Source organism: Meleagris gallopavo, chromosome 2 (assembly GCF_905368555.1).
Source record: "Meleagris gallopavo chromosome 2, MGAL_WU_HG_1.1, whole genome shotgun sequence".
NCBI classification, from domain to species: domain Eukaryota; kingdom Metazoa; phylum Chordata; class Aves; order Galliformes; family Phasianidae; genus Meleagris; species Meleagris gallopavo.
In genome coordinates, this window is record NC_139405.1 from 103,483,126 (window position 1) to 103,504,473 (window position 21,348).

General features: G+C 53.4%; 2 protein-coding genes across 8 annotated transcripts; one reads left to right on the forward strand and one right to left on the reverse strand.

Moving 5' to 3' along the window:
- The first annotated feature begins 5,495 nt into the window (after window positions 1-5,495).
- FNDC4 (fibronectin type III domain containing 4) lies at window positions 5,496-11,577 on the forward strand. 2 transcript variants are annotated; one of them, XM_085218124.1, is made up of 6 exons: window positions 5,496-5,717; window positions 8,383-8,498; window positions 8,682-8,886; window positions 9,186-9,275; window positions 9,594-9,727; window positions 10,340-11,577. In XM_085218124.1, the coding sequence occupies exons 1-6, from the start codon at window positions 5,645-5,647 to the stop codon at window positions 10,373-10,375; spliced, it is 654 nt and encodes a 217-aa protein (XP_085074250.1). In that variant the 5' UTR covers window positions 5,496-5,644; the 3' UTR covers window positions 10,376-11,577. The 2 variants fall into 2 exon arrangements, with proteins under 2 accessions (XP_085074250.1, XP_085074251.1); XM_085218125.1 differs by having other exon boundaries at window positions 9,616-9,727.
- Window positions 11,578-12,516: 939 nt separating this feature from the next.
- On the reverse strand, window positions 12,517-21,325 carry LOC100546547 (low density lipoprotein receptor adapter protein 1-like). Of its 6 annotated transcripts, none has more exons than XM_085218126.1 (9): window positions 21,180-21,325; window positions 17,924-18,066; window positions 17,316-17,428; window positions 16,280-16,394; window positions 15,823-15,895; window positions 15,279-15,391; window positions 14,295-14,344; window positions 13,392-13,432; window positions 12,517-13,226 (listed from the first exon to the last, which is right to left on the reverse strand). In XM_085218126.1, exons 1-9 carry the CDS (start codon window positions 21,262-21,264, stop codon window positions 13,063-13,065), a joined length of 897 nt encoding a protein of 298 aa, XP_085074252.1. In that variant the 5' UTR covers window positions 21,265-21,325; the 3' UTR covers window positions 12,517-13,062. The 6 variants fall into 6 exon arrangements, with proteins under 6 accessions (XP_085074252.1, XP_010706308.2, XP_010706311.2 ...); XM_010708006.4 differs by having other exon boundaries at window positions 13,392-13,474; XM_010708009.4 differs by having other exon boundaries at window positions 13,392-13,477.
- Between the last annotated feature and the right edge of the window lie 23 nt (window positions 21,326-21,348).

Sequence of the window (21,348 nt, forward strand, 5' to 3'; positions counted from 1 at the left end):
ATAAGATAGCTGCAGACTCTGGCAAACTCTGGAACAAATCCTTATTTACAGTATTTAGTAACTAGCATTTAAGATACTGCACACATACTTGTATGACCATATGGGCAAGAACAATGCCTTACAGAAACTGACCGTGTCAATAGTTACTTTCACCAACCCAGACTTGTTATTTAATTAAAAATGTTTACAGAAATCTGTTCTCTGTGAAACCATGTTGGTTGGTTTTACTTACGATGTCGTTCAGTGTCAGTTTTGCTGTTGGTTTGGTGAGATGACTTCAGACTGATGAGCTGTGAGCGCTCTGTTTGCCATTATTTCCACAGTGGTACAGTGCTGGCTTTCATTCCTTGTCCTGAAGAGAAAACATGGAGGGTTGGTTTTTTGTTGTTCTGTTTGGTTTGAATAACAGTGAACTTACAGAATCAAAGAATGGTTTGGGTTGGAAGGGACCTCAAGGATGACGAAGCTCCAACCCCCTGCCACATGCAGGGCCACCAACCTCCACATTTCAGAGCAACCCAGGCTGCCCAGGGCCCCATCCAACCTGGCCTTGAACACCTCCAGGGATGGACGGGGCATCCACAGCCTCTCTGGGCAGCTGTTCCAGCACCTCACCACTCTCTCTGTAAAGAGCTGACATCCAGCCTAAATCTTCCCTCCTTCAACTTCAAACCATTTCCCCTTGTCCTGCAGTTATCTACCCATTCAAAGAGCTGATTCCCCTGCTGTTTGTAGGCTCCCTTTAGGTACTGAAAGGCTGCAATGAGGTCACCCCACAGCCTTCTTTTCTCCAGGCTGAACAAGCCCAGCTCCCTCAGCCTGTCTTTGTAGGAGAGGTGCTCCAGCTCCCTGATCATCTTTGTGGCTCCTCTGGACCCTCTCCAACAGCTCTCTGTCTTTCTTGTACTGGGGGCTCCAGATCTGGATGCAGTGCTGCAGATGGGGCCTCACAAGAGCAGAGTAGAGGGTGACAATCCCCTCCCTGTCCCTGCTGGCCACCCCTCTTCTGATGGAGCCCAACTTACAGCAGCTCACTTCTGCATCTGCAAGAAATACATCCAACTTGTTTTTCAATATCTCCCATGGTGAGGACAACACACTGCCATACAGGCTCTTCCACAGGTTCCTCGCAGAGGCATTATGTATAACTTGGATGTTTCACTGTGCATTGTCACGGGTAGCAGTTCTTGAAGCAATTTGGACCTCAGTGATGGCAGTGACCTGCACAGTAGGTGGCTGGAGGGATGATGTCACCCTGGGACACAGCCTGGCTGGAATGATGGGCATAAAACCAACACCACTAAACATGATCAATTTCTCAAAGTGTTGCTTGACTGAAGGCCAGCTTTCTTCAAAATTAAGTAGGTCAATTTTGTAATTAAAATACAGCAAGATTAGTAAAGATTTGGGGGGGGAGGGAATAAATTCGACAGTACTGCTTATTAATTAGTGCAGTGTCTCTTCATGTATGTTGTATCAGTTTCAAAAATCCATCTGAGCTACCCTCATAGGTTTCCTAAATCACAGAATCAGAGGATCGTTTTGAGTTGGAAGGGACCTTTAGAGGTCCTCTCATTTGACTCCAGTGAACAGGGCATGGAAGAGCAGTGTGGTGGTGCTGAGCCACCTACCAGTGTTAAACCACCCCACCAGGAGATGTTCCTGGCCAGTGCTGGAAATGAGTCCTTTTCAGCCAAGAGTTAATGTCATACCTAGTTTCTAACTAGGACACCTTTGATTTTATTCCTAGCTATTTAATATTATGCAACCTCCCTCCATAGACCAAAGGGGCCTTTAACCTTCAGCACATTTTCCCAGCTCTGTGTATGCAGAAAATGATAACCTTTGGGTTTCTTTTTTAAGAGCTCGAACTCTTTTTGTCTCCCTGTGAGACGTTTCCCATTCCACAGATCGTTGTTTTCTCTGTGCTCCCCAAACGTTTGTGTTCTTTTGAGGTGAGGCTCCAGGTCAGTTTCTACATCTCCCATGCCTGCTTTTCCCATCTACAGACAGAACAATCTTCTCGGTTTACATAACCACAGAGGATGATGCGTGTCCCTGCTGCCCTTGAATCCCTTTCAGCCGTTGCTTTGCAGGATGCAGGTTTAGCACAGCCTGCTTTAAGCACGTCAGCTATGCCTACACTAAGAAATTAGAGAAGGCCAGAGATCATTTCCAGGCAGTAAAGTCTGACCATCCTAGCTGTTTAATTGGGGTTTAACCCCATTGATGCTTTCCCACACTATTTCCAGGCACTCTTCAAGACATCGGCATATTGCAGTCTGGGTACACACATCCTATTCTGGCCAGTTTAGTAGCTGTGGAAGGGACAATTGTTCAGCTCACCCCAGCACCTGGAAGAAGTACTGGGCACGAATGCATGAGCACCATTTTGTCCAAGGGATTCAGCCTGTGAGAGCCTTGGAGAGCATCCCTGTGCCCCACCGGTGGTCCCAGTGGTAAATTGTGGTTACAGTAAAAGTGTGTTTCATGTTTGGATGGGAGGGCAGCTCTGCAGAGACTTGCAAGGGTGGGAATAGGTGGGAATACTGCTGCGTAACGAAGCAGGCTCCTCTGTCATCAAGGATGCCCCAGAGCAACACAGCCACAGTGAGAATTTGGGCATTTTCAGCAAGCTGAAAATCATGATAGACAGCTCCAGTCCACTGTTGTACTTCAAGCACAAGGTCCCAGTCTATCCGAAGGTATTGCACTCCATCCCTGGCCAAGACAGATCTTTATGATCTCCTGAACAAAAGCGAATATTTTTCTTCAGATCAGCCTGAGTCTGGACTTGCAATCATAGAATCCTTACAGTTGGAAGGGACCTTCAAAGGCCATCTTGTGCAACTCCCTGCAATGAGCAGGGACGCTCACAGCTCCCATCAGGGTGCTCAGAGCCTGATCCAGGCTTACCTTGAAAGCCTCCTGGCATGGGGCATCCTCCACATCTCTTTATTTTTTCTTTTCCTTTTTGCTGTGCCATTGTGTTCTGAGCTAAAGATTGCAGTGGAGAGGTTGTTATTCATCCTCTGTCGCAATTAAGCTTTCAATGAAAGTAATACATTGAATTGAATACATTGAATTTTGGCACATATGCAATTGAATATTTAAGTTGTATTTAAAAAAATGCATATTTTAAAAGGGGCTTGATAGCCATTAAAAGTGTTCAGTCATCTCTGTCTTTGCAGTCTGTAAGTACTTAGAAGTGCAGTGGAATAACCCCCTCTTGTTTTATAATAATACTTTTAAAATAACACTTTCCTGTCAAATTGCTTTTCATTTTATCAGGCTCTTGGCTTCAATGCCTTCATGTGGTGTAAATGCATCTAAAGAGGGGCTGTAAGAAAGAAGGGAACAAGTTCTTTGGCAGGGTCTATTGTAACAGGACACAGGGAAATCATTTTGAACTAAAAGAGGGGAGATTTAGACTGGATATAAAGAAGTTTTTTACAATATCATCATATCATAGAGTCAGAGAATGGCCTGGGTTGAAAAGGACCACAATGCTCATCCAGTTCCAACCCCCTGCTATGTGCAGGTCACCAACCAGCAGACCAGGCTGCCCAGAGCCACATCCAGCCTGGCCTTGAATGCCTCCAGGGATGGGGCATCCACAGCCTCCTTGGGCAACCTGTTCCAGTGCCTCACCACCCTCTGGGGGAAAAACTTCCCCTAATATCCAACCTAAACCTCCCCTGTGGTGGTGAGGCATTGGTACAGGTTACTCATAGAGGTGGTGGATGTCCCTGCAGACAGCCAAGGTCAGGCTGGCTGGGCTCTGAGCACTGATGGAGCTGTGGGTGTCCCTGTTCGTTGCAGGGAGTTGGACCAGGTGGCCTTTAAAGGGTCTCTTCCAACTCAAACCATTCTATGTTTCTATGAAATGATGTGGGAAGGGGTGAGTGGTAACATTATTCATCAGGGATTGTCGTACCACTGGATCAATAACCAAGGCACCCATATCTCAAACACCTTATGCTGTCCAGTTGTCCCATCTTTAAAAAAGGATCGGCTAGGAAATACGGTAAGGAGCTACAGTGACACAAATGGTGCAATGCGCACGCATAGAGAATAACGATTAACCATCTCTTACAATAGAAACTGGGAAGCACCAAAAGAAGTAATTGGGCAGCTGGTCTAAACCCAACAGAATAAATTACATTTCACATTGCACATAATTACATAGCAAAATTCTTGGCTTCAGAGTACCCTATGATAATAAAAAGTATTGATGTCTGTTCTTGGGCAGCACTGAACATCCCCCAAGCCAATTATGCTAAAAAATTACCATCTCCAAATGAACAAAAAAAGGAAGATTAGGAGTTATTAGTGACTTGCAGAAGGACTTCACGTTTCATAAAGATTATAATCTCAAAGAGTTGCTATCTACCACCTGCTGATGGAGCTGAGCCACACATTTGAATCATAGACTTGTTCAGGTTGGAGAAGACCTCTCAGATCCCCAGGTCCAGTCCCAACCCACCCCACCATGCCCACTGACCACAATGCTGCATCCCCACGGTTCTGGAACACCTCCAGGGATGATGACCCCACCACTCCCTGGGCAGCTGTGCCACTGCAGCACTGCTCTTTTGGAGGCAGGAGTGGGGCTGTGAGGTCCTTCCATCCCAACCACCTGTGATTCTGTGATACCAAATGCAGACAGGTGAGAGGAATGGCTGGGCAGAGCCCCATTGGGGTCATGACTGGTGGTGTTATTGGGCCCAGCTGGGCATGCAGTGCCTCTCCTGCCAGAGAGGGAGTGGAATGCAGCTGGCACAGACTGCAGCACTGTGGGGATAACATCACTCCAGTTTTGAAGAAAGGGAAAAGGGAGAGCCACAGAACTACGGGCTGGTGAGCTTCACCTCTGTGCTGGGATACGATGGAGTGACAGCATCAGTGGACAGAGGGAGGGCAACTGATGTCCTCTGCCTGGCTTTGTGCACGGCCTCGGATGTTGGCCTGTAGATATTGGCTGCCCAGAGAGGCTGTGGATGCCCCGTCCATCCCTGGAGGTGTTCAAGGCCAGGTTGGATGGGGCCCTGGGCAGCCTGGGCTGGTGTTAAATGTGGAGGTTGGTGGCCCTGCGTGTGGCAGGAGGTTGGAGCTTCATGATCCTTGAGGTCCCTTCCAACTCTGGCCGTTCTGCGATTCTGTGGTCCTGCATCACGTTCTTATCTCTGCACAGAAGAGACGTGGATTTGAAGGCTGTGGAGAAGGGATTGGTTGGAAGGTCGCAGAGGGAGGCTCTGTGTCCATCCGGGTGGACCAGCGGCGTCCCCACAAGAGTCAGCATTGGGACGGGACGCGTTCGGGCAGCGGGCCCACGGGATGCTAACGAGGTTGAACGAGGCCAGAGGAGCAAAGCGCCGCGTTCGGGTCGGGGCAACCAGAGACGCGAAGATTTGAGAATCAAGGAACGACGGCGCAAGGCGCTGCGGTGCCGCTCGGGGCTGCGGGGCGGAGCCGGGCAGGGAAGGGAGGGAGGGAAGGAGGGAAGAAGGGAGGACCGTCCCGCCCCGACACCCCCGCGCTGCGGTCGGGGCTCGGCCCCGCTCCGTCACCCGGCGCAGGGAGCGGGCCGGTGCCAGGGCTGCCGCCCGGGGCAGGGCTGCGGTCCGGGGCCGGCCCCGCCGCCATGGCCCGCTTCTCGGCGTACCTTAACCCCGTGCTGGTGCTCTTCAGCTGCGATCTGTGCCTGGTGCGAGCCAGTAAGTGCCGCCGGGGGACGGGATGGGGCTGGGGATGGGGATGGGACGGGTGTGGCAGGCGGCCGTGCCCCGGGGCTGTCCCGTGAGATGTCACCCGTGAGCTGCCGTGCCTGCATCCTTCCGGGCGTTGCTGCCCGGCTGCTGTCGGTTCAGACTGAGGTGATGCGCTTTAAGCGGGCGCTGCGCTCCTTCCTTCCCCGACTCACCTCCATGGCAATGTCTGCCGCTGTCTGTTGGTCCCTTCTGCATTGCTACGTCCTGGCAACCCGTCACGGCGGAATGGGCTGCTTCGTTCTGAGCTCGGCCTGGTGTCCGTCCCCCGTTGTCCCCTGGCAGCCTCGTCGCACAACGGGAACTCTGGGGCCCGCGGCATTTGGGAAGAAATGCGGTTGAAAAGTGACCCCTCGTCTTCAGGTGGATGGAGCGAGGCAGGCTGCCCTGCCGCAAGGATGGATGGCTTGGACCAACATCTGTGCCCTTGAGCAGCAGTGCCAAGGGCACGGGTCCTCCTCCAGAGGCACGGCAGGATGGGGAGAGAGTGTGTGGGGCTGTGCCCCATCCCTGTGCCCAGCCACGTCCATCAGTGCTGCTATTGAGGTGCATCCAACACCTCCGTGGTAAAAGGAAAGGGTGCTCCAGGCCATCAGCCTCTTTTTGTGATGCTGCCCCATTCTTTAGTAGGGTTTTAATCAGAAGTGAAGCTGAATAGCTTATAAATGATGCAGGATCATTAGCGCTGGATGCAGTGCGTGGGGCTGAGCTCTGGGAAAAGCATGCCACAGAGCCCAGCAGTCTTGGAGGAGCTTGGTGTTAGAGAGGTGTTTTCTAGAGTCGTATCAGAGTGCAGAGGTTTTGCAGCCCTGAAAAACCCACTCGGATCTTTATAGAAATAGAATCATAGAATGGCCTGGGTTGAAAAGGAGCACAATGCTCATCCAGTTCCAACCCCCTGCTATGTGCAGGTCGCCAACCAGCAGACCAGGCTGCCCAGAGCCACATCCAGCCTGGCCTTGAATGCCTCCAGGGATGGGGCATCCACAGCCTCCTTGGGCAACCTGTTCCAGTGCCTCACCACCCTCTGGGTGAAAAACTTCCTCCTAAGATCTAACTGACTGGAGAACATGGGTTTAATGTGGGGATCTTCCTGTGGTGAGAGCTCTCTTGGAGGTCTTGTCCCAGTGACATTCATCTTGTGTATCCTTGGGGTTTAACATTGTCCCCGTGTTTCCAGAGTGAACTTGTAGAGTCACAGAACCATTCAGGTTGGAAAAGACCTCACATCCCGAAGTCCAACCCCAGCCCACCCCACCATGCCTACTGACCACGTCCCTCAGTGCCACATCCCCACGGCTCTGGAACAATTCCAGGGACGATGACCCCACCATCCCCCTGTGCAGAGGCCATTACCTCTCATCCCATTATCTGGTTCGAACAGCCGATTCTTTCTGTCCTCACTCTTCCTGCTAGGTGTACAAATCCCACATTCTCATTGTACGTTCTCTACAGCAAACCAACCAAGTGACATGTCCCAGACCACGTAGACCCAGTAGCATGGATTGTGGATCATTGCAGTGACCTTGCTCTCAAACTGTAGTGACTCAGTCCCACGTCTCAGCATCCCCAGCATGAAGCTGGGCTGGGCCATGCCGTCTTTCTGCAGAACCTAGAAAATTCTGCAGGCTCCATACATAGACTCTTGCATTGCTGAGATGTCAGACCTTTAATTTCTCTGCAAACATGTCGGGCATGTTCAGACCTTCCCTCATTCTGTTAGATGCAAAAGTCCTCCTAATTTATTATTGTGGTGAAGCATCAGGTCTTGTTCTCAGCCTGAGGCCAAATATCAGCAGGATGTGGCCACATCCTTAGCACTGAGCTCACATGTTCCAAAGAGCATAGAGCACATCAGGGCTATGTGCTGGGAACAGCCCATGGCTCGTGCTGAATCCTGAGCCGTGTCCCTGAAGGGTTCAGGCATGTGCTGTCCAGTTCAGACCTCAGTAGTTCCAGGGGCTGAAATGACAAAACAGCAGTGGTGCAGCCCGTGGGTCAACCCAAAGGATGGCAGTGGCTCAATGTTGCTGTCAGCTTTTTAGCTGATGGCATTGCACTGACAAAGTTAGCTCTGCCCACTGCACTGGGCTTTCCTCCCCAGTTTGGGGCAGGGAGCAGCGCCAGGCAGATGAGGTGCCCAGGCAGAGCTCCGTAGTGTGTTTATTCCAAGCTGCCCCATTTTTCTGTCACAGTTGATATATAAATACTGTGTCTGTGCTGCTTCCTACGCAGCCCTGGGTGGTGTGCCAGGCATTCATGATGTGCACATGCACAGGGCAGCCCCAGAGATTGGAGGATCTTTGTTTCACTGTCACAGTTGTGGTTGAAGTGCTGCATTAATGTAGGGCTTGTTTGGACTCAGAACCCCACAGAAGCGTGGGACTTTACTACCAAGAAGCTGCTGTGTCTGGGCTGAGCAGCAGCATGCCATGCCAGGCAGCGCTGCTGCGACTCTGCAGGATACTTTCCAATAGATGAAAATCTGAGCTGCAGTGGGCGAATGCTGGAGAAAACCCCCGTGGTTGGAGGGAGAGGGAGGTACAAGTGCCTTTTCTGACAGATCTTTTGCCTCTCTCCCGTGCCTCCCATCGATCCACCCCTGCTCACCCAGACAGGCCGCCGTCCCCCGTCAATGTGACTGTGACACAGCTGAAGGCGAACTCTGCCACCGTCTCTTGGGATGTGCCAGAAGGAGACGTGGTCATCGGCTATGCCATCCTACAGCAGGTACCCAGGCCCCGGGGGTCCCTCTGGCCGCACAGAGATGCTGTGGAGCGAGGTGCCGGCCCACCCCAGGGGTGGAGGATTGCCTGGGAAGGGAGGAGCGAGGGCACTGCACTCAGCAGAGCCCTGCAGGCAGGGTGCAGCTGGGATCAACTCCCTGGGGATGACAGCTCTTCACTCTGGCAGCGGCAGGATGGTCAGATGCAGCGCTTCATCCGGGAGGTGAACACCACCAACCGGGCCTGCGTGCTGTGGGACCTGGCAGAAGATGCCGATTACATCATCCAGGTGCAGAGCATCGGCCTCTATGGGGAAAGTCAGGCCAGCAAACGTGTCCACTTCAGGACTCTGAAGGAGACCGACCGCCTCCCCTCCAACAGTTCCAACCAAGGTGAGGCATTGCCCAAGTGCCACTCGTGGGGCTGTCTCCTTTCCACTTCGCAGCCACGTTGTGCCTGTTGCCTGGGGGTTGCCTAAATGCTGGCCGTGAATCCAAGAGAGATGATGTGCAGCGTGGGTCTTTATGAAAAGCCGTAGGCTGCATGCCTTCTTCCCAGTCAACATTTGTTTGTCAGGGGGAAGTGGGCCACTCTCTGTAGTTCCTCAGATCCTTGAATGATGCTGGTTATGAGGTGGGTTCTGCTGGGAGGGTGACTGCTGCCAGCCCTGCCTGGCTGCTCTTCTCTACAGGTGACATCACCATGGAAGGGCTGGACAAAGACAGGCAACTGCAGACAGGAGAAATCATCATCATCGTGGCTGTGCTGCTCATGTGGGCAGGTGAGTGCCACTAACAGCATTCCAGCAGGCTGGGACAGAGGCACAGTCTTGGGTCCACGGGGAGGATGGAGCTCAGAGAGTGCAGAGGAATGCTGGCACAGTCCTGGCATCCTCCTTCCTTGCAAGTCCATTGGGACTGGTTCTTCTAGATGCTTCTGGCTCCATTTTCGTAGAATCGTTAAGGCTGGAAAAGACCTCTAAGGTCCTCAAGTTCAACCATCACCCCAACCCCTGGGCCTGGCTGCTCTACTGCTGTGACGATGGGGAGGGAGAAGGGGACAGCCCTGAGGGAGTCCTTCATCCCTCCTCTTTCTGCAGCGGTGATCGCCCTCTTCTGCAGACAGTATGACATCATCAAGGACAATGACTCCAACAACAACAAGGAGAAGACAAAGCCATCCTCGGAGCACAGCACTCCAGAGCGACCCTCTGGAGGACTGCTGCGGAGCAAGGTGAGGGGAAGGGCTGACAGAAGGGCTGGCATGTAACATCTGCTGTGCCTTAATGGTTGGACAGGTTCTTGCTCTCTCCAGAAATAGAAAACACCCCACTTTGTGTCCTCACCCCAAAAGCTGAGGACTAGCAGTGAGCCCTGGGGTAGTCTGTGTGCCCCATATGTGAGTGCAGGAGAAACACCCATAGTGATGGCAGGACACCTCTGCTGGGGTGGCTCCCACATTGCAGGATGGTAGCTGTCCTCTCACTGCAACAGCCAGTGCTTGCCCCATTACCATGCCCCATCACCACTCCACATAGAGGCTACACCTCTTCTGCATCTCAGAGAGGTCAGCACCTGACTTGTTCTTTGTTACTCAACAAAGACTGATTTATAACTCTGACAGCACATGCTCTGATGGGAAGTTGCAGTAGTTTTTTCCCTTGGGTCTCTTCTGCTGTCTCTATTCATGGTGCAAACTCTATTCACGTGTTGCCCACTGGCCTGTTTCTGTCTCCTTGGTTTCCAGGTCTTTGAGGGCCAAGTTCTCTTTCCTCCTCCAGACTTCCCATCCCAATGTCTCCATAAAGCGTAGCCTCAAAGTGTTGGTTTTTTTTTCCTCTCGTAGAAGAAGTCTCCTTCTGTCAATATAATCGAGGTGTAAGTGCAGCACCAGCTCTGCATCTGGGCTCCTGGGCATCACGTCAGAGCTAGAACAGGCCTTGGAAGAGGAGGCAGCACCAGGCAGCCAGCCTGGAACTCTGCATGCGAAGATCCACGTATCCGAACTTACGCTTTCCCAAGGGCACCTGTCTGGGGATGTGCATGGAGTTGGCTCCCGGCCGTGCATGTATGCCTGGCCCCGCTTCCCTGCCGCTAAGGAGTGTGGAGCTGAGCGATGGAGTGGGGGTATGCCACCAGCCTGTGGGGGAGCAGAGGGGCTGCTGCCCTGTCCTGCACACAGCCCCAGTGGGAGGCAGCATCCCGGAGCCCAGGCTTGGCCAGTGGCTGTGGTGCAGCTGTGTGGCACCAGACTCCTGCCGAGGAGATGTTCTGGGGCAGACCTGGCTCTCTTTGCTGTGCTGGGGGGGGAAGGATCTGCACCTTTCTGGCTCCAAGGCTGAAGGGAGGGTGCAGTGCAGGTGCTGGCCCCAGAGCTGCCAGCGAGGTCATGGCAAGGAGGCAGGGGGGCTGGGCTGTGAGAGCGAGTCCCTGCTGGAGGATGGGGCCCACTGCACCCCATCATTGCAGTGAGGGGCTTTCCATGCCTCGCCCTGCCACAGGGGACAAAAACATAAATGAGAGCTTGAGGAGTTAGTGCTGCTGCAGTGCCTGGCTGGGCTGCAGCAGAGCAGGGAGCGTCAGTCCCGTGGGTGAGGTGAGGCTCACAGAGCTATGGGAACAGGTCTGGCCAGCACACTGCTGTGGCTCTACCACTTCTCAGTCAGAGCTCACTGTGAGTGTGCACTGCATGCATAATGCAGTCAGCCTGGCTGGATTGGTGGGATGCGTGTCGTGTCTGAGGCTGAGGTCTGGCCCAGCGATATTCTCTTGCCAGAGGCAGGGGATGCAGGGTGACACAAGAAGCCCCGCTGCCACAGAGGCCGTGCCTGGTGCCCTGGTTGCTGCTCTTCCCTCCGTGCTCTGCTCTGTGGCTGGTCACTGAGCCAGGCGCTGGCTCTGCAGCCCTGGACTCAAGCATCACAGGATCCAGCGTCTTCCAGGAATAAACCTCCCAGCAAAGCACTTTCAGGACTCTCACTTCCAGGTGCTGTTCAGCTCCTGCTGCAGGACTGGATTGGGAAGGGACAGGGTAAGCAACTCCCTGTGGCGGGGTCTTTTCAATAAAAGCATCCTGGCTCAAAAGCAGCGTTGTCCCTACAGTATTGCAGGTGTGGGGGGGAAGAGGGGAGCACACACGTCCAATTGCTTCTTGCACTCCTGTGTATGGCCCTGTTCTTGATAGCACATGCTCTGCAGAGAAGTGCAGGCTATCCTGCACTTCTTTCTGGCCTTTGAGAGAATACCAGTGCTGCAGGCTGGCCTGTCATACTGTAGGACATGCAGCTGCTGAAGGAAGATGATGCCAGGGCTCAGCAGGCTGCTGGCAGGAGGCTGTGCTTCTCCCCATCAGGTGAAGAGAGCAGAATACAAAAGCTGTGGCCAAATAAAAAAGGAACACAATGTCTCTCACGTTATACATAGCAGGCACAGCAACTGTTCTAGGCTGACACAAGGAGCTGGAAGATGCTCACTGCAGCAATGGTAAAACCCAGGATTAACTGCAGACCTAACACCCACCAAGTCCTGCAAGAAGGCACACAGGGGCTGCAGTGCCAGCAGAGGCACTGCAGCAACCTCATGTCTCAGGAGACAGAAGCATTTACACTGCCTGGAGTCTGACAGCTCCCAGGCAACAGGTACAGCCCACTGCCTTCCCCAGTGGCAGGAGATGGTGAAGAAGAATAATTCACAGCAAGAATAGCAATCGGAGGCAAACCTGGCTGGAGAAACCAGGCAGCCTGCTGGCCATGCCTCCACATCACAGACCAAGTGCAGCAGGACAGCGGCAGAGCAGGCACAAGGTTGAAATGGATAGAGAGCTGCTGACACATGGGACATTATGCCATCTCTGGCCTCTGCAGGGTCCACTGTCAGCTCCTGCTGTGCAAACATTTGCTGGTGCACATGGAGTCCCCAAGGGGCACAGCACCAGCCATGCCTTCCTGCAGGTAGCAGTGGACACAGCCCTTCACACGCTTGCACAAGGCCCCCACTGAGCACTCAAAAGCAAATGGACAACTATTAAAAAAACAAAACAAAACCAACCCTCAGTTTATTTCCCTACAAATGCAGAGCTTTCCTTTCAAAAACAGGTCGCTTCACTCATGGGAGGGTACAGGGTTGAACTGCAGGGGCAAGTCTCCTCCAGGCCAAGAGGAGGATATACACCTTCAATTTGCTGAGCAAGCCCTGTGCAAGCCCTATGCCCAGTGAGCTGCTCGGCCTCAGCTGCTCCCTGTTGCCACTACAAGGAGCAAAGTCAGATCAGCACAGCCCTAGGTGCACCACCTACATCCTGCAGGCTCAGAGCACGTGGGTTGGCTGCACCAGCAGCAGGCAGAACAACAACACCAGTCCATCAGGCTTAAAGGGGAGCAGGCAGCAACTGCAGTTTGAGGCGGTTCATGCAGGTGGGCAGCAGGACAAGGAGTGGGCATTACAGTCCACGCGCTGCACAGCAGCGGTGCCAACAGCCCCTGTGCCTGGGGGCAGGGCAGGTGCTGACTGGCCTGGGTGCAGGCACGGGGTGAATCCTGAGTGGCTGCTCCGTTGCTGCAGAGATGTGGCTTAGCTCAGAGGATTCTTGGGGCGATCAGTCCCAGGGCCAGCTGTGGGGGGGTCTCCAGCTCCTCCTGGCTCCTTCCGGCTGCCTGGGGGCTGCCCCAGGCGGGGCCAGCTCAGCGGCAGCTGTGCAGTAGATGAGCTCGTTCTGGGCACAGGAGGTGCCAACTCTGAAAAGCAAAAGGGAGGGAGATCTGGTCCATAACATTTGTGGTTGGGAACCCAATACGGACAGGGAGAGGAAGCTGACCTTCCCAAGAGAGCCATCAACCTCCTCCCTCTGCCAAGAACATGCTGGGGGAGGTAGAAAAGCAATATGGAGGGAGAGAGCTTACCTGTTGGTCCATGGGCTCCCCTCCCCAGCTCCTCCATGCAGCTTTGGAAGAGAACAGAGCACCCATCATCTTCAAGCAAGCACCTGCTGAGAGACCCATGCTCATGACCCTGGAAATGCAGACCCAGCAGTACCAGGCACTCAGACTGCAGAAGGCCCTAACCTACTCGCTACCAAACCCCTTCCCCAGGCCATCCTGCCCTGATACTGCAAAGCCACATCTCTTCCCATCAAGAATCCCCCAAGAACAAGTGGCCACATCAAAAGGACACATACACACCTTCACACTTTGCACATGCTGATCCCCAGATGACACCTATTTAGAGCAGTCTCAGCCTGCTGACACTGCCAGAACCATCAGGCACTGGCTTAACAGGAGCATGAGAACAGCCATAATGGAACAGGCTCAGCAAACCCACCACCACACACACTTCTGCAAAGACCTACGGGTTAATCCTCTATTTCTGACCTCCTCCCAAGCTCAGTCCCAGCTCCTAGTCCACACCGTCAGCATGACTGGGCATCCAACCTGGCCTATGCCCACAGAAATGAGGGGAAGGAGAGGACCAGCTCCGGGTTCAACATGAGAAGCACATCTGGATCGGTTGTCCTCAGCAAAGAGTGGCAGAAACATACCCAGAGATGTTTCTTGTACTGTCCTGAGTATCAACTCCCCTCTGCAAGAGTTGAACTGCAAGATCTGTCTCTCCACACCTTAGCTCCCTGTACATCCAACCTCAGCTGACAGAGACAGAGAAAACAGCAGAAGTTCCCCCACAGATTTCATTCGAGCTCCCACAAAACTCATGGCTTCAGCAGTACCCCTTGCTTGGGACATGGAGAAGGAAACAAAACAGGGCTCACAAGAGTGCTCCTTACACACAGGCACCAGCTCACCACTTACCCAGATAAAGTTTCATCAAGGTTTTCATCTTCCTCCTCCTCTTCCTCCTCCTTGCAAGCAAGCAAACAAACAGAAAAGCAGGTCTCTACCAGGATCCAGACTGGGATGCCCAGAGCCTCTTCTGGGGCAGCAGGGCTGTCCCCAGCACCTTCACAAGACAGTCACCCACCAGGCATGACAAGGACAAGACTCGTCTACAAGCAGGAAGGGGAAAAATGGCACCTGCAATACTGGGCTGATGAAATCCTTGGAGCTCAGACACAGCCACACAAGGGAAGAGACAGACCAAGCAGAGCACCAAACACAGGGCGTGAACTGGGGATGAGCCACCAAGCTGAGATAGCTGCTGCACACAGCACACCTTTGCCTAGAGACTGGAGCAGGGTGAGCATGTCCCAGCTGGAGGACCAGGCAGAGAACCACCTGGAGCACGCTGCAAGCAACGATGGCCCCAACCACTGCCAGACTGGGCCAATGCTGGAAGCACGAAGTCAAGAAGCAAGCATTCAGAGGCTCCTGGGCAGGGACACAATGACAACAGAGACTTGCAACACTAGAAATGCTGTGACTGGCTCTGGACATTCAGTGGGTGCTGTGCAGATGGGCAGGGCTGAGCCTTATCCCAGGCTGGCAAGATGACGACCAGACAAAGGTTCCTCTCCTTGAGAGAGGCTGTCTCACCCCAAACCATGGCACCAAGTACGCAGAGCAGGTCCCAGCTCCCTGTGCAACAGGGCTGGCTGCTGCAACGCTGGGCCTGACAGGAGAGCTCTTGGAGCAAAGATCACCTGAGGCTCCTGCCTTGTGAGCCAGACATAGCACAGAGTGCTCCTTGTCACATCAGGCCCGCACGTACAAGGGGGGCTGTGCAGACACCCGACAGGAGCCTGAGAGTCCAGGAGGAGGGAGCTGTGTGAGGGTTACTCTTCTCCTGCCCTAATGTGTGACAGACCTGGGCATGGGCCAGACTTGCACATACTGTACCCCAAACTGGTGTCTGAAGGGAGGGCTCCCCGGGGGAGCTGGCTCACTTGCTCTGCTGGGCTCACTGCGCTCCAAGACACATGGAGGGTGAAGGGGCTGTTCCTGCCTAGAGCCTGGGACAGTGCAAAAGCAGCAGAGTTAGCGCCTGGAACTCGAACAAGGCTCAGCGGGGGGGTACAGGCAAGACTGTGGGCAAGAGACAGATGCCCCTGCTGTGCTTGGGGGACAGTGCAAGCAAGCATGGGAGCAGGGTGAGGGGGACACTGCTCAGGGCAGGTCCCACAGGGCCCTGAGCTGTGCAATAGCTCAGCAGTGCAGAGGAGTTTAGCATGGATAGCCGGACACCCCCGGCCAGAGACAGAGCATGCTCCCCGCATGGGGAAGCAGCAGAGAGCACAACAGCATGGACAGTGCCCTGGTTGGTGCATTTCACCACCCAAGCAGCAAGCCATCTCTCCTCCATACAGCCCAAAACAGGATCTGGCAATGTAGAACCCCAATCCCAGGACTAGGCAGAGGGAAATGTCAGAGAAATTCCTCCTACCTGCATTTGCTGCTTCCCAGAGATCCAGTGCCATTTGGAAGGCCTGGGCCACCGTCAGAGTCACAGCCTGGGCCTGTGTACAAGAAAGAGGGGAAGTGTCTACTTCCATCTCCACCCCAAGCCGTAGCCATAGCGCTGCCCAAGAACAGAGGTGCTCCAGGCCTCCCTTGTCACATCTCCCTGTGCAATGCACGTGTGGAAGGCCAAGGCTCAGTGCTCTGCCAGACAGTTCACATGGGCCAACCCTTCCCAAGAGGAGATCCCAGAGGAACTGGGACAGAAGAACCTCCTGTTGCTCATCATCCACCTCTACACAATGTGAGGAAACGTGCATTCCCTGGCTCTGTTTCCAGCTAGGGGCACAGAAGTAAGGGTCTGCTTTCCCTGAAGGGGAAGAAGAAAGGGCTTCATACCCACCCTTACCTCAAAGTGCCAAGAGCCAAAGAGAAGTGCTTACAATCTTCTTCTTGGGTGACAGGAAGGCATGGCACTCCAGCGCCCCGCTCTCCTGGCTCTGAGCAACATAAGCAAAGACTTTGTTCTGCAGCTTGTCTGTTGTGCAGTAGGAGATCCTATGGGCAGAGAGGAGCTGCTCAGAGCAACAGGGAAACCCAGCACAGGTCTGCTGTGCTCCCAGCACACCAACAAACAGGAGAGACAACCCGAGACTTTCACCTGCCCTGGAAAACCAGCAGCCCAGCTCTCCAGAAAGGACGAAAGGCTGCCTCACACCTAGAGCTAGTAAGAGATCACTGCATCCACAGGTATCCCCAACTTGTGCTGCTCTGTGTGCCCTTTGGTCTTCTGATGCCTTGTTCAAGCCTAGGTGTGAACTCAAGCACTGAACCAAAAGGTGCATAGAAAAGCAAGAGCACAGCTGGAGGCCAGGCAGGAGAATGCTCTGCTGCGGTGTATCAGCTCTTGTGCCAAGTCCCAACTTTCGCACCAAAGACACATTCTAACTCTGCTTCTCATCTAGCTATCAGCCTTCAGCCATGCTCCCCTCCCACAAACATGGAGTACAACTGACAGCAGTAAGGAGGGAGCAAACAAACAGGAAAACAGCTTTTTAATCTGTCTTTAGTCAGCTTAAGTGAGCTGCAGGCCAAGGCACACTCAGGCCACTGCAGCTAGAAGGCAGAAGGGTGGTCCTCTGCTCCTTCATCAGCAAAAAAAGGTAGGCATGCAGTCTTGCCCTAGTTGTGGGGGTCTTCTATCCATCAGCCCCAATCTGACATCCTGCTGAACACAGGATGCAGAAGAGACAAGCAGGGTCCACAGAAAAGGCCAGATACTGACTAAGAACACAAAGTTACCCAGGTCCCTGCATGCATTCAGACCCAGGCAGTGCTGTGGGGGCCAGCACAAGGCCCAGCCCACCCTTGCTGCTCAAGATCCCACCAGTCTCCCACTGGTTGCTCAGGAACACTCAGAGTCATAGAATTATGTAGGATCACCTCCCTTACCCAGGCCCTCCTGCATGCCATGCCCACCTGTAGATGGAGATGTTCTCAACCATCTCCTTTGTGTCGGCGTCCTGCAGTGAGATGCCCCTTGGAGACACTGTCAGAATCACCTTCTGGAACTTGCGAGCTCCCACCCGTGCCTGGCAGTGGAGAAACACCAGACATCTCTGAAGACCCAGTGAGGGCCCTCAACCCCACCCTGCTGCCAGCCACCCCCCAGATTCTGTACAGAATGTCACTCACTTGGACCCATGCTGCAGAGGTTCTTGCCAAAGGGACGGGAAAGCAAGAGCCTGGAGATTAGGCACATCCTGTGTAGGACATCCCAGGAGTCCCTTCATGCTACTGCCATGCACGTGGGAAAGGATGGATCCCACCTCCCCCAGTCCTCCCCCTCCTCTCTGTGAGGAGAGGGACAAAGTTCTGCTCTGTGTGGAAGCGAGCAATGGTGGCTGTCCTGCAGAAGAACAGCTTCCTCCTGAGGTAGAGATCAGCCTGTCTCTTGCAAGCCACCCTCCCCTTGGGAACAGCACAGTGGCTAGATGCAGCTAAGGACTGTCATGTGGATGCTTCCCAAGTCTACTCGCTAGCTCCAAACTGGCTCTTTTCTACCCCAGCACAGAGCTGGCTCTCACCGTGGCAACAATCCGGCGGATGGCAGCAGCTGCCATGTCCTCCCCTTTGGGTTTCTCTACCAGTGTCATGCCTAGATACTTCAGAGTGAAGCACATCCCCTCCAGCAGCGGTTCCTGCATGTCAGCCCAGCTCTCAGGAAGCTCTGTGAAGACAAAATGATTTATTAGCAGAAGCCACAAGCAGAAGTCCCAGCAGAGCCACCTCACCTCATTGTAGCTTCAGCGCTCCCAGCAGCAGTGCTGCTACCTGCACTCACCACAGCACTCTCCTGGTTCTGTGACAATCTTGGAAGAACATAATGAAAGAAGAGTTCACCCTCAAAGCTCTTAGCTCTGGAGTTAGAAGCTCTGCCAGCAAAGACAGTAAGCTTCTGCATATCTTCACAGGGCCTCAGATCTGCACAGTGTTCAGTGCTATCCATCAGAATCTAACATTTCCAGGCCTCAGCTCCTTCACCGCAAGCAGCATGTGCTATGTACTGCATTCACCTCATCCACTTCAGGTGCTGCCACACCACAAGAACAGCAGTATTTGCTGCCCCACTCAGATCAAAATCCGCAAGCTGCCTCAGTGCAAGCAAAGCCAAATTATTATCTGCTGTTACCTGCAGCAGCAGGCAGCCAGGAAAGGGGCAGAATGGCCAGCACTCACAGCTGAAGCAGAGGTGACTGGGAAGCAACCGTCCTGCATAGGCCCTGTGTTACAGAACGGCTTAGATTGGCATTTAAAGAGTGCAAGCTAGCTTCCAGAAAAATGTGCTTTATGGATGAATTCCAACGAACAGAGGGAAGAGAACTCCATGTGCATTACTGGTCTATTAAAAAAAGTAAAGGACAAAGAGCATCTGTTCAAACACTACTCTCATTAGTGAGGAATTTCTTCCTAATGTCTAATCTAAATCTCCCTTTTTAGTTTAAAGCTGTTACCCCCTGTCCTATCATTGCACGCTCTGACAAAGGATCATAGAATTGTTTGAACTTGAAGGGACCTTTTAAGGTCATCTAGCCCAACTCTCTGCACTGAATAGGGACACTCACAGCTCCACCAGGTGCTCAGAGCCCCATCCAACCTGACCTTGGGAGTTTGCAGGGGCATCCACCACCTCCTTTGGGCAACCTGTGCCAGTGCTTCACTAAAAGAGTCCCTCCTCAACTGTCCCATAGGCCTCCAGGTACAGGAAGGCAACAAAGAGGTCTCCCTGGAGCCTTCTTTTCTCCAGGCTGAACACCCCAGCTCCCTCAGTCTGTTCTCACAGGGAGGTATTCCAGCCCCCTGAGCATCCCCATGGTCTTCTATGAGCCCATCCCAATAGCTCCACGTCTTCCTTATGTTGGGGTTCTCAGCATTTTGGTGGGGTCTCAAGAGAGCAGAGGTAGACAAATACCTCCTCAGTTTCCTCAGATTCCCTGGAGAGGACCTTCAGCATATTCAGCTTCCTTCAGAAACTGATTTATTTCACATTCTGCAAGTGCTGGTAGAAAAAGGAGCCCTTGCACCACTGTTACTGAGAACACAAAAAACAAGCACTGTAAAAGCATCCATTACAAGCTCTGCTCCCATCAGATAAAGCCAAGAAAAAGCTCACTCTCATCAAGAACTGTTTGAGATCAGTGCCATGCACAAAGGAACACTTCTTTCATACCAAGTACTTCCTCTGGGGATGCTTTTCAAGGACAGATGAAGTAGAATTGAGTACACATTTACCTCCTCAAATCTCAGAGAGCAGAAGAATGGTGACAGAGAAGATTGCAGAATCATCACAGAATCACTGAGGCTGGAAAAGACTTCTAAGACCACCTAGTCCACTCATCCAACCCACCACACCATGCCCACTCACCACATCCCTCATTGCCACATCTACCCTCTTCTTGAGCACCTCCAGAGACAGTGACCTCACCACCTCCCTGGGCAGCTGTGCCACTGCACCACTGCTCTTTCTGAGAAGAAATGTTTCCTAACACCCAACCTGAACCTCCCCTGGCACAACATGAGGCAATCACCTCTTGTCATACAGCAGTTACCTAGGAGAAGAAATCAATCCTCACCTCGCTACATCTTTTCAGATATAGAGAAGCATGAGATCTCTCTTGAGCCCCCTCCTCAGCTGCTCCCCATAACACTTATGCTCCACACCCCTCGCAGTTTCACTGTCATTCTCTCCATGTGCTCCAGGGCCTCAATGTCTTTCTTGTAGTGAGGAGACCAAAACTGAACATAGCACTCAAGGTGCAGCCTCATCTGTGTCGCATAGGATGAGAAGGGTTAAGGCACTGGGAGTTATTCCGTCTGGATTCACCCATAGAGGAGGGATTGACAAGGACCAAAGAATTAGAGCATATAAACAGGAAGGGGAACGGCTGTTTACGAGGGTGGATAGTGATAGCACAAGGGGGAATGGTTTTAAACAAGGGGGAAGTTTAGGTTGAATATTAGGAGGAAGTTTTTCACACAGAGGGTTCTGATGCACTGGAACAGGTTGCCCAAAGAGGTTGTGGATGCCCCATCCCTAGAGGCATTCAAGGCCAGGCTGGATGTGGCTCTGGGCAGCCTGGTCTGCTGGTTGGTGACCCTGCACATAGCAGGGGGTTGGAACTGGATGAGCGTTGTGCTCCTTTTCAACCCAGGCCAGTCCATGATTCTATCAATTCTATACACCATTAGAAGCACTAGATTGAAATCTCTCCCTGGGAATTACCTGTGCATCTGCCATTCACGCTCAGATAATGCTTCTCAGGGTTATTTTTCACCTCTTTCCTGGGATTAGCTCCCAGAACGTTACTGCTACGCTTATAGAAAGCTCTGACCCATAATTGTAGCAACCTGAATCCACGGGGAAATCAGACGACCTCATCTGTATAGCACATAAGGCTCAGCTACCAGGGAGCCCTCCTCAGGGCCATGCCACAGAATCACAGAATGGCCAGGGTTGGAAGGGACCTCAAGGATCAGGAAGCTCCAACCCCCTGCCACATGCAGGGCCACCAATCTCCATATTTCATACCAGCCCAGGCTGCCCAGGGCCCCATCCAACCTGGCCTTGAACACCTCCAGGGATGGACGGGGCACCAGGACCTGGCTCCAAGCTCTAAGCACCACTTCAGCCCCACAGGGCCCGCAGCCCACCTTCAGCCACAGCCCGGCTCCGAGCCCACAGACCCCATTTTGTCCCAGTGCCAGCCGGGCCCAGATCAATGCTTCCCGCCCCACGGCCCTGCACCGACCCTCGGTTCCCCTCCGCTCCCGGCCCGCACTCACTGCGCCGCCGGCAGAGCCCCAGGCCGTGCCGGGCGAGACGCGGACTCCGCAGCACAGCGCGACCCGCCGCCCGCAGCGCCTCCATGGCTGCGCCGAGGCTGAGAGCTGCCGGAACTGGGACGGGGCGGGACCGGAAGTGGAGATGCCGAAAGCGGAAAAGGGCGGGGCG

Excerpts from the sequence above, each read along its gene's own strand:
- FNDC4 (XM_085218124.1), top strand. The coding sequence starts at position 5,645 with ATGGCCCGCTTCTCGGCGTACCTTAACCCCGTGCTGGTGCTCTTCAGC. Across the intron at positions 9,276-9,593 it reads TGTGCTGCTCATGTGGGCAG|CGGTGATCGCCCTCTTCTGC; the intron begins GTGAGTGCCACT and ends CTCTTTCTGCAG. Across the intron at positions 9,728-10,339 it reads GAGGACTGCTGCGGAGCAAG|AAGAAGTCTCCTTCTGTCAA; the intron begins GTGAGGGGAAGG and ends TTCCTCTCGTAG.
- LOC100546547 (XM_010708009.4), bottom strand. The coding sequence starts at position 21,264 with ATGGAGGCGCTGCGGGCGGCGGGTCGCGCTGTGCTGCGGAGTCCGCGT. Across the intron at positions 18,067-21,179 it reads GGGGCTCTGCCGGCGGCGCA|AGCTTCCTGAGAGCTGGGCT; the intron begins GTGAGTGCGGGC and ends TTGTCTTCACAG. Across the intron at positions 16,395-17,315 it reads GAGAACATCTCCATCTACAG|GATCTCCTACTGCACAACAG; the intron begins GTGGGCATGGCA and ends CTCTGCCCATAG.